The following is an 11,130-nucleotide window of genomic DNA, read 5'->3' on the forward strand; positions in this document are numbered from 1 at the left end:
GTCCGAGAAGATACAAAAAGTATGACCCCATTATCTGGATGGGTGGGCCGAGTCAAAAACTGTAACCATTAGTTGTTTCTCCCCCAATTGTTTTTCAATACACAAAAACAAAAACACAATCAGGGTTCAACAATTCAATTTTACTCATTTGCCAAATCAAAGGTAGTTTCTTTATATCTATGTTTCCTTTTACTTGTTTTTACTTAAAGTTATTATTTTTTTTGTTTTCTTGATTTTTCATTACTTACACACTTGCATTTATCTAATTGCAGCTCCCCCATCAACTGTATATATGCTAATGTATGTGTTAAGTTAGAGTATTTGAAGTAGAGAATTGAATTTGTAAGACTAGAGTTAGTTGAAAGATTGAAATTTTGAGTTCTGATTGAGAAATGGTTGGGATTTCTTTGGTTTCATCGACATGTCCTAGTGTCATATCTTCCTATTCGGTTTTACCTGTTCTAAGAAATGGGGTTGTCAAGTACTTACCTAATCTGAATTTAAGACCCGGAAGGAGAATAATTAGTATAAAAGCTACATCTGGTGATGGAGAAAGTACCCAACAACAGTCTGAGCGGAAGAACCCGCTTGCTGTTGTTCTTGATATTCCCAAAGCTATTTGGCGACAAACTTTGCGACCTTTAAGTGATTTTGGGTTTGGGAGGAGGAGCATTTGGGAAGGTGGGGTCGGGTTATTTATTGTGTCGAGTGTGATTCTTTTTGTGCTTAGTTTGGCATGGTTGAGGGGGTTTCAGTTGCGCTCAAAGTTCAGGAAGTATTTGGCTGTTTTCGAGTTTGCGCAGGCTTGTGGTATTTGTAATGGCACGCCTGTTAGAATCAGAGGGGTCACTGTTGGTAATGTTATTCGGGTCAATCCCTCGCTGAAAAGTATTGAAGCAGTTGTGGAGGTCAGTTACATGTGTTCTTTGCATAAAATTTTTAAACAAAAAGGTTGCTTAAGATGTCCTTTTGCATATTTTGTTCAATATTGCCTACCTGTATTTATTTTACAGGTTGAAGATGATAAGGTAATTATACCTCGTAATTCACTGGTTGAGGTGAATCAGTCTGGTCTTCTCATGGAAACCATGATTGATATAACACCTCGCAACCCTATTCCAACTCCTGCAGTTGGGCCTCTTCATCCTGATTGTGTGAAAGAGGGTCTAATCATATGTGACAGACAGAAGATAAAAGGAATTCAAGGGGTAAGTTTGGATGCATTAGTTGGAATATTTACCCGCCTGGGACGTGAAGTGGAAGAAATTGGTGTTGCTAATACGTATTCATTAGCTGTAAGAGCTGCAGCTGTTATTGAAGAAGCAAAGCCACTCCTGACACAGGTGGTATATACGCATTTTAAGTTTTCTTATTTGTCTGTGCAACTTTAAGATGTAGCTAGTTTGATATAATGTCAAGTCAGAGAGGAGAAAAGTTTGCTGCTGTTGATTAGTATAGTGGTGACGTGTTCAACTATGTTTACATAAAAAAACAAGAAAAAAAAGTTTCAGCATAAAGATGAAACTTTGTGAATATTATTATCTCAAAATTATTGTGAGTTTGGTGCATCTCTACTCGATGTGCAATTTCTGTTTCGGTTCATTGAACAAAATGCTTAGTTTCAATCGTATAAAAATGGCAGCTCACAATCTTTCACTTAGTACCTGAATCTAGAGGTGAATTTATATCTTTCGCGTAACTTCCCTTTTAATATTAAGGTATTTGTTTTTAAATTAGTTGGTTTCTGAATTTCTGTATAAAGTTGGCATCATTGACCTCTCTCTCCCTGCTTATAAATTTAGTAACTTAGATCACCAAAGCAGGACAAGTTTTTATCGGGTCCAGTGATGCTTAAAAATGTTACCATGGTTAGTGAATTCTAGAATGCTTCCACAAAACTCATTGCATTGCACTGTGTTTTGAGTTTTTAGTCTTGATAGAGAGAAATCTGATGATGCCATCACAATAATCAATTCTTTAGATGAGATATGACATGTTGGGTTCTTATTATTATTAAAGTCACGAGTACACAAGAGGAGAATTAATTTTGTCAAGGTAATGTACGAGTAAATATTTTTGCAAGATGTTTTTGTTAGACTTCAGCATATTGTTTTCCCTCTTTTCTGCGACGTTAAATTTGTGCACACCACATAACATAAACATACTGCATGTCTCTTGTTAGGCCTAACACTTGCCCTCCTTAAAGAGGGAAGCGACGAGCAGCCAAGTGAGAATTAATTTTTCTCTTTCTTTTTTCAAGCAAGTACAAAACTGGAAAAGTATTAGGGCGTGATTATCATTTGGTCATTTTTTCAATCTTGTTTTAAGCCACTCAATTCTAATATTTGAATTGTATTGAAGCACTTTATTTATAATTATATTAGTTCCAGTGTTTTGCGTATGCTCTTACAATTCCAACTGAACAGTTTATTTGAGTTGCTAAATATATCTTCTCCTTCAAAGCCAGCCACAGTCACACTTTGATGGCAGTATGTAATTGACGAAGATTCAGAATTATTAAGGCTTTTGGTTGTGCTTGTATTGAATTTCAAGATTTTGCTCCTACATAACATCTCCATGTGTGCTCTTGCATTGAAATTCTCTATTTGATGTAGTGATGTCCCAGATCAAAGCCATGGCTGAAGATGTTCAACCTTTGTTGTCTGAGGTTCGAGAAAGTGGTTTACTAACAGAAGTTGAGAGTTTAACTAAGAGCCTCACACAAGCAACCATGGACTTGAGGTAAATAGTCTAGCTGATTTAATTTTCATATCCTCTTTCGACTTTAAAAGCTAGACCTGGAACCGATATTTGGACGTAGTCCTGTCGTTTGGTGAGCTAGTTACCCAGTAACCTGGGAATTCTAAGAAAATGATGAAGCCATTGATGCATAGCACTTGGCCTGGCAGATTCACATCATGTTAATTTTTAAGTGTAAATTTTTACCCTCGTCGATATATGATATATACAAAAATAATTTGAACTTTTTGCTAAGTAAAATAAGATGAATTTTATATATTTGTTAGTGGCCCCATTGTCTGAACAGTTTCATACATAACCCACAATTCTAATAAGTATGTCCTAAAGTCTTAATTGTATTATAGTTTCTTGTTATTTAGACTGTTAAAAGAGTTTGATGATGGAGATCTATTTAGCAGGTGCAACTTTTTTGAACTTGTCAGCATGATTGAATACTCTAGAGTTTAAATTGTTTAATACTTTATTACGTTACCAGTAAAATGCAAAGAATAGGTACGATGCCTCTTAAACCTAATTTAGACCATACCCTTGTACTCCTATCATGCATCAACTGTAAAATTAGAGTTTCAGTGTCTATATTGTTTGATTTTTGGTGGTTGTAATAATTTTTTATTATTAGTAACACTTGATTTTCTTCTTGTTGGTCCGCCTTTTGATTATGTAATAAATTAAATTAGAGTATATCCTCTCTCTTTTTTTACTATTCTGCATGATCCTTACCTATTAGTATCATAATCTACAACCATTTTGTTAAAATAAATATTAGAAAGTATTTTTTCTTGATAACAATCCCCTTTGAGGATAAGAGTCGCAAGTTGTTAAGTTGCTGAAAGTTGTAAATTATATAAATTGTATGTGATGGCTCAACATATAAACAGCCAACTGTTAAAAGTTCCAGATCCCTGTCTCCCCATCTGCCTTCCTCAGTCTTGTCTGTATTCAATATGACTTAATTCCACGGCTCACTTCCACAAAAAGGCGGAGTTACACTCAGGAGCATACTGACCAGTGAACCCATCTGCCTTCCTCAGCCTTGTTGGCTATCACTCTTGTTACCTATCTGGGTATGTGTGGATGAAATATATATGTATTGCATATCCACTTACATGTTATTCTTATTTTATTGCAGAAATGTGCATTCATCCATTATGACCCCAGAGAACACTGAGCTAATCCAGAAATCCATATACACTCTTATTTTTACCCTGAAAAATATTGAGGTTGGAAGCTAATTAGACTAGTACCATTTACATATATATGGTAATTATGTACCCCAATGTTTTTTCCTCTAAACTTTTATTCCAATTTTGTAGAGTATAAGTTCAGATATTGTGGGATTTACCGGTGATGAAGCTACAAGGCGAAATTTGAAGTTGCTTATTAAGTCTCTCAGCAGGTTATTATGATGGAAACAGAGGTTTTTACCAGATCTCTAAGATGTATTGGCTGATGGAAGAGAGAGTAGAATTTGTCTAGGTAGTTATTATTTGTCTGGCAGAGATTTGTGTTTTGAGAGGAATGTATAATGCAGGGTTCTAATATTTGGAGCCTTGTGTTGGTGGTGAAGTGGCCAGAGTTTTTATGTTGGATGCATGTTCTATCAGGACTGAAGTTCTTCAAACTTCCAGTCCAGAGCTCTCTTTCTATTTTTCCTTGAAACATGTATACAGAAGATAGAATTTTCTATAAGGGTTTACCCAGAAATTTATCCACAAGCTCTTGTCTAAGAGTAAATTATTATAAAATAACAGCCCATTTCTAAGGACAGGTTTATATTGGTCAATTTTAGGATTGTGCCATTAGCTCAGTGTAACCATTTTTATGTCATGCATTTTTTGCATGAACAATTAATATATGTGATCTTACTGGTAAGTGGTTTCTGTGACGAGTTATATTTTTTTATAGGTGGAACTTGTGATAAATTTATGGCAATCACACCATATGATTGATTAAATGTTTAGATATTTTTTTAGAATAAATGAGTATCATAATCAATGGCCTTTGTAGCATCTTTCCCTCCTTTTTCTTCTCTCCAACCTCCAAAATCACTCCTACTTCTTGGGACATTTCTGTTACTTCTCTTTCTCTCTGTTAATTCTTCCCAACATAATTTTTCTACAACTATTTTCACGGCTGACTTTTTCTAATTCACCATAATTTACTGTTCTTGCATATTTTTTTTTCAAGATAGGAAAAAACGGTTAGATTTTTTTGAGCTTTGATTTTGTTGAGTATTGAAATTCATTTGTTTCAGGAAAAGAAGTTGATGGATTTTTGTTGATTTTCATAATTTTCTTGTTTGTAAAATCTAAGATTGGTTCTCCATTGCAAATGTATTCTTCCTGGTTATCACATCACAACCAAGTGATTCTAAATGTTTAGTTACTATGCTCGAAAATTTGATACTAGACATCGGCCTACATCGATGATGGCTTCATCTGAAGTTGAAATCTCTTCTGGTCCTCCATTTCAAAATGTTTTAGGAGACCGCAGCAGCAGGGGAGATTTATGGGAACCAGACCGTTGGGCAAGAGCCCGGGAAATAGTGTTCGAGACGGACGCTTCTGCAGCAGCTCAATCTGGCAAGTCAAGGGAGAATCGGAAAATTGGCGCTGTATCTTCACTTGTTCAAAAATGGAGAGATTTTGAGGCAGAGTCAAAAAACTCAAATGTTAATACATCTCCCTGTAGCAGCAGGAGTAATGCAAGTTCAGTATTTTCTGATAGCTCTACAATAACTGATGTAATGCATGTGAGCAATTCAGATGCAACAGAATATGAGAGAAACAGAGTGGCAGATATAATCAAGAGATTGACATCGGTGAATGGAGAAGAATGTAATGACCGAAATCAAATTGTTTGTAAAGATTCCATATCGAAAATTCGGACAACTAATGATCAATCCCCTCCAAAAATGAGTGGTGGGAAAATAGCATCTCGGCGGATCAGAGGGCCTCATGCTTTGAATGAGATGCTTGTGCAAATGGAGCGTGATAGGTACCGGGAGATTCAAAGACTAGGAGACTGCAAGGCTGTCTCCAATTTTGTTCATCGCAAACAACTTCAGGTATTGTTTGAACAAAAAATGTCTTGCGATAATTTCCCCCGTAAAATTGTTAGATTACTAATAACTCTAGGCAAATATCAGTGAAACCCCTACGATTACTGCACTTGGTTTTCCTGTTGACAAGGTTTCTCGTTTTCTTCTTCATAAACAGAAACAGCTCCGGGTTAGATTCTTACGCCAAGGAATCTATGCTAAAGATGGTAGTAGTAAGTCAGCAGAATCCGAGATGAAGGAGCACTCACAAGGATCTAGTATTTTGCATCTAAGGTAATCATGCAATCTTGATTTGTGATGCTAGCTAGACATATACAATCACCATGACATACCATTTGTCATCTCTCTTGTACAAATGTCGTTATATTCAACATACTATGTTGATTTACACTAACATAGTATTTAAACATTTGTCTAGGGATAAATTTAACACAGAGTGTATAGTAGCTGAATCAAGTCCAAGGAAGGAGCATAGAGTAAGGAAATCTTCGGCCTTTAGTCCAACAAAAGAGGTTACAGACCACACCACCGCAAACACTACAACACTCACAATCTCCACTCAACACAATGGAAAGACTCATCCGCAGGAAATTGCTCAATCAGCAAGCTCTCCTCGTACAAATGCAGTTGCAAATTTTCAAGAAGTAGATACTTGTAATGACAGTTTCACACCCTCACATCACACTAGCCAACTGCAGAAATCAGATAAAGAAGTTGGTCCAAGTTTAGGTGTGACGTGTAAAAAGAAAAGCTACGATATCAAAACATTTGATTTCGTAGAACTTGCTGACAAGGCAGCGGCAGCATCATTAAAAAGGTTTAAAGGCCATTATGCAGAACAGTCCAGTGAATCACTTCATGACTGGGTGAAAGGAAGTGGTCCTGAATGGACAAGTGAATTTTCTCAAAACCAAAGGCAGTGGGAAGACGGAGAAGCTTTAAATTATGAGCAAGAAGAAACATATCAAGACTGGATCTACGATGTTGCTCGCCCACGGAGTGACTGGGAAGATCTAAGGCAAGAAAGATATCAGGAGATGCTCGATCCTTTCTCAAAGAATGGAGATATAAAGCAGTTACTTGAAAGGTATGTTTACTACTGAATATAAACTCAGATATCCATTATGATTACGGATGAAACCACAAACGATAATTTTTTCTTTTAGCTACCACAATGGTTTGTCTTCGAAAAATAAGAAGATATTTCACTCATTCTTTTCAACATTCATTTTACATCTTGCGCAGAAAAAGTGTATCAGTTTTCCTTACAAGCGGAATGCGAGATAAAATAGATCAAATAATGATGTCTCGTATTCAAGCAAAACCAAATGATATAGTTAATCGAGCAGAGCACAAGTTGGAGGATGAAAAGAAGGGATATGAACATAGGATGGCAAGAATAAAGATTGAGGAAGAAGAAAACAAGAGCCCGGTTGGACACAGTGAAGCTGCATATTGTTTTGAACAAACACCATCATCAATATGCTCACTTTCACCATCTGTACAATACAGACCATGGGCACGTAATACGATCCATAGTCCTACTGATGAATCTGCTTCCTTTCCATCTATGGAACAATCTCCTAACTCTTACACAAGGGATGATAAGCCATCACTTGTATGTCTTTATTATAATCTTAATCTACTATATGGTGCACTTAAAATATAGCCAAGGCGAATTCTTTTGATATTGTCAATGAAACAGGAGATGGAACTCATTTACGATTTGAAAGGTCATGTGGAGCAAATTCATCAGGAGTTAAGTGATCTACGAAAAGCCTTGAGTACCTGCATAAACATGCAGGTAAAACCACAAAATTTGATGCAGGCGGGATTGTTAGATTCCAATATTCATTCACGTGAGCATATCTGATTTTTTCTACAATTATACAATAAGTCATGTCTTCATATAAAATCTTAGCTAATGTTCTTCTTGCAGTAGCTGTGAAAAAAGGAAATGAGCCTATCAGTAAAACTCCAAGAAAAGGAAGTTGTTGTCGTTGTTTCGAGTCAGAAGTTGATTCGCTTCTGTACAGGTACTTCTCAAACAATTTGTACTTAAAACATAAATAACTTTTCTATTGATGTTTTATTTCCACACAGCAATCTAGTTAATGCATATAAATTGTGAAAAAAGTTGCAAACCTTATTATGGTTACAGAATACTTAAATCTATTGGCCAAAAAACACATCCAACTTGATATTATTTGCATTCTATGTTCTTAGTTCCATAATATATAATTTTGAAATTTTTTATCATTATTTGGAAGTCTATTAGTCGTGTTGTAACCATTGAACATCAATCACTAGTACAAAAAAGGAAAAAATTAATAGATTTCTTTCATAATTTAAACATTAATAGTTTTATACATCACCCATATCATACGAGTGCCAATGTGTTTGCAGATGTGGCCACATGTGTACATGTTTCAAATGTGCAAAAGAGCTGCAATATAATAGCGGAAAATGTCCTATATGCAGAGCTTCAATACAGGATGTTGTACAGACACGCCCCGGATAAAGGTGAATATATTTGAGATTTTAGCTTTGGATCTGATCACCTTCTTTAAATATGGATGAGTGTGATGCATTCTCAGTTTTAATCTTAATATAAACAAAAGCTTATATATACATCACATGCAGAGAGTATAAATGGCATCATTAAAATTAGGCAAAAAAAAAGGCTAAAATTAGCACTTTACATCGTTAGAATGGACAAATTTTGGAATTTGAAGATTGAAGAATGACATGAGAAAATTACAGGGTAAAGGAGTTGGGCCAATCAAAAAATAAGAGGACGGGTTCTGCATATTAACACAAGGCCGGTCAAGGAGAAAATATATTGGGAAGAGAAAGGTTATTGGAGAGCAGGCATTAAGCATCAGACCGGTGGACATATGGGTCGAGTTATGAGGTACTAGCACAATGATAGGCTATATCTCTACGTAAAATATTGAGATGTTATTTCTCTGTAACTGTACATACACTCACGTTTCTTGTACTGAATTTTGTAGTCGAAGTGATGACATACTCTGGATAGACACCCTGACTGATTCTAATATTTGTTGTGGATCATGTTATTTTAAGTGAGTATAAAAAGGGTTTACAGGCTCATCTGAGGAATACTGTATTTGAAACAAACTTTCTATTCTACCTCCTTAAAAGTATTCTGATTACATAGTGATTTAAGGAAGATGTGTGTGTTATATGATCTGTAGTAGTTAAGTCCTTACCTAGTGTTTCTCGTGACTTATGAATTTTGTCAGGTCTTACACTGAATGTTGAATGTCTAGTTAAAATATCTGAATTACACATTCTATGAAAAGTGATCCATATGCGTAGAAACTTTGGTGCATACTCTGATGTACTTAAATTTTCCTGTTTGTAAAGCTCGGGCGTAAGTGGTGGTACCCCTCAGTTTCCTTGAGCAAGTCATTCGTTTATGTGACCATCAGTCTTATTACACCGCTAGCTAGGTTGTATCTGAGAATGGGGATCTGCAATGTTGTTGAATAATAATAAAAAAAAATCTAGTGCTGATTATCCAAATCAATAAATTTAAACCTCGGACTGCTCTAATTGAACATCCTTGTAGTTAAGTGGAACATAATCTCCACTATACACCTCGAGATGATCAGCAATCGAGGGACAACTTATGGATGTATTCATGGTGATAAGATTTGCAGATGAAGTAAATGATCGTCTGGATGACAAGGTGTAAAGGGAATCAATACAGACAGTAACATAAACCAAAAATATCCATAACATATCTTTCCCAAAACTGTCTCTCCACCCACAACACTTGCTTTGAAACCTAGGTGAATTCCAATAAAACCTAGGTTATCGATAAAGAAAACTGCAGCACAAAGTCCAGTGTTTCCCTTGATCAAATTCTTGCTCTTGAACATTGCTTGAATTCCATATACGTCTTCTAACACCGATATATATAGTGCCTGCCAAGTGCCACATAAAGCCGATACACACAAAAGCTGACACATATGCAAGTAAAATTTCGATACCAATTGTGATTCCGATGACACTTGGTCCTAAAGTGACAAACCACAGGAGCTACTACAAGTAGAAGAACAATGACTAATGCAAAAACGATGATAATGTTCCATAGGAAAGTGAGCATTAGTCTTTTCCAAACCTTTGGAATTACTTACTTTCATAACCTTCTTGTAAGTTACTTCTTTTGCAGTATAAACACATGCAATGGTGTAAACTACTGCTGCAGTTGAAAGGAGGGAAATGACTAGGGAAAAAGCTATCTTAAATAGCCAAAATGTGATCAACTCGGATGAAAGAATATCTGAATTATTGGAATATTTCTGAGTTTCCATTTGATCATCGGTCTGATCAGCATACTTATTGTGGATGATTTCTCCGCTCAAGAGTTCAAATATTTGGATTTGAGCCTGGTAGATGAAGGAAATGTTAGAAAATGGAAAGTTTGAGGCATGTTTTAGACATATTCTTAATTTAATTTTCTAAAACTAACTGTTGAAGGATATTTATTACAATGAGTACTTAAACTTTCATTTTTAGATCTAAGTTATTTTCTTAGCGTAATCCATGAAAAAATTGGGTTGAAATTAGTAGTTTGAAAAGGGTTGTGTGAGTTTGTCCCACATTATTAAGTAATGAAGGGTGTAGTACTTTATATAATACCATGTGCAAGAGTAGCATATCTACTAATAAGGTATCCTAGGCGAGGAATTTTACTTAATGCACTGAACTTTGACTGCACCTGACACCTGACACCAATGGATAGCAAATCCTCATGGGTTGGCGTTACATTTCTTTAAATATTCATTACGCGTCAAGGCATACGGGGCGCACTAATGTGTTTGTTGCAGGTATTCTTTGAAGAATTCCCTCCTTGAGACGGTCAAGGAGGGGGGTGTCCGAGAAAAGTTTGAAGGCCTCCAGGGGTATGCTTGATGATTGAAGGTCTCCTCCTATATTCAACAGGTGTCCTCGTTGGGGATGCGGGGTTACCTTTGGTGTGTGCTTTGGGAGCTCTGTTCTTCTATTCAACGGGTGTCCTCGTTGGAGAACTTTGGAGTCATCCTGCACTCTGCACCCAAGAGCTTGAGATCACCTGTCCTGCTATCTGGTAGGTTATCCTCATTCGGGGGACAGGGACGTGTCTGGCATTTGAGGTGAACCGTGGCTATACCTGCATCCGTAAATCAAGGGGGATAGCTGTAGCGGAGTGTTATCCTTGCGCATGAAGATGCATTATCAGTGAAGTCTTATGATTACGGACGAGCCTTGGGCCTTCGCGGTTGGGCCTCATAGTTGGA

General features: G+C 36.3%; 2 protein-coding genes across 3 annotated transcripts; both read left to right on the top strand.

The window, feature by feature from the left end:
- Positions 1-4,527, top strand: LOC141667147 (protein TRIGALACTOSYLDIACYLGLYCEROL 2, chloroplastic-like). The gene is made up of 6 exons (XM_074473531.1): positions 1-162; positions 273-908; positions 1,014-1,343; positions 2,627-2,742; positions 3,890-3,980; positions 4,074-4,527. The coding sequence occupies exons 2-6, from the start codon at positions 393-395 to the stop codon at positions 4,164-4,166; spliced, it is 1,146 nt and encodes a 381-aa protein (XP_074329632.1). The 5' UTR covers positions 1-162; positions 273-392; the 3' UTR covers positions 4,167-4,527.
- A 329-nt stretch (positions 4,528-4,856) lies between these two features.
- On the top strand, positions 4,857-8,995 carry LOC141667579 (uncharacterized). Of its 2 annotated transcripts, none has more exons than XM_074474124.1 (8): positions 4,857-5,827; positions 5,979-6,094; positions 6,240-6,908; positions 7,067-7,439; positions 7,527-7,680; positions 7,761-7,857; positions 8,228-8,344; positions 8,585-8,995. In XM_074474124.1, exons 1-7 carry the CDS (start codon positions 5,135-5,137, stop codon positions 8,340-8,342), a joined length of 2,217 nt encoding a protein of 738 aa, XP_074330225.1. In that variant the 5' UTR covers positions 4,857-5,134; the 3' UTR covers positions 8,343-8,344; positions 8,585-8,995. The 2 variants fall into 2 exon arrangements, with proteins under 2 accessions (XP_074330225.1, XP_074330226.1); XM_074474125.1 differs by having other exon boundaries at positions 7,764-7,857.
- The last annotated feature ends 2,135 nt before the right edge of the window (positions 8,996-11,130 follow it).

The sequence above is a fragment of the Apium graveolens genome, chromosome 6, assembly GCF_009905375.1.
Source record: "Apium graveolens cultivar Ventura chromosome 6, ASM990537v1, whole genome shotgun sequence".
In the NCBI taxonomy this organism is placed as follows: Eukaryota; Viridiplantae; Streptophyta; class Magnoliopsida; order Apiales; family Apiaceae; genus Apium; species Apium graveolens.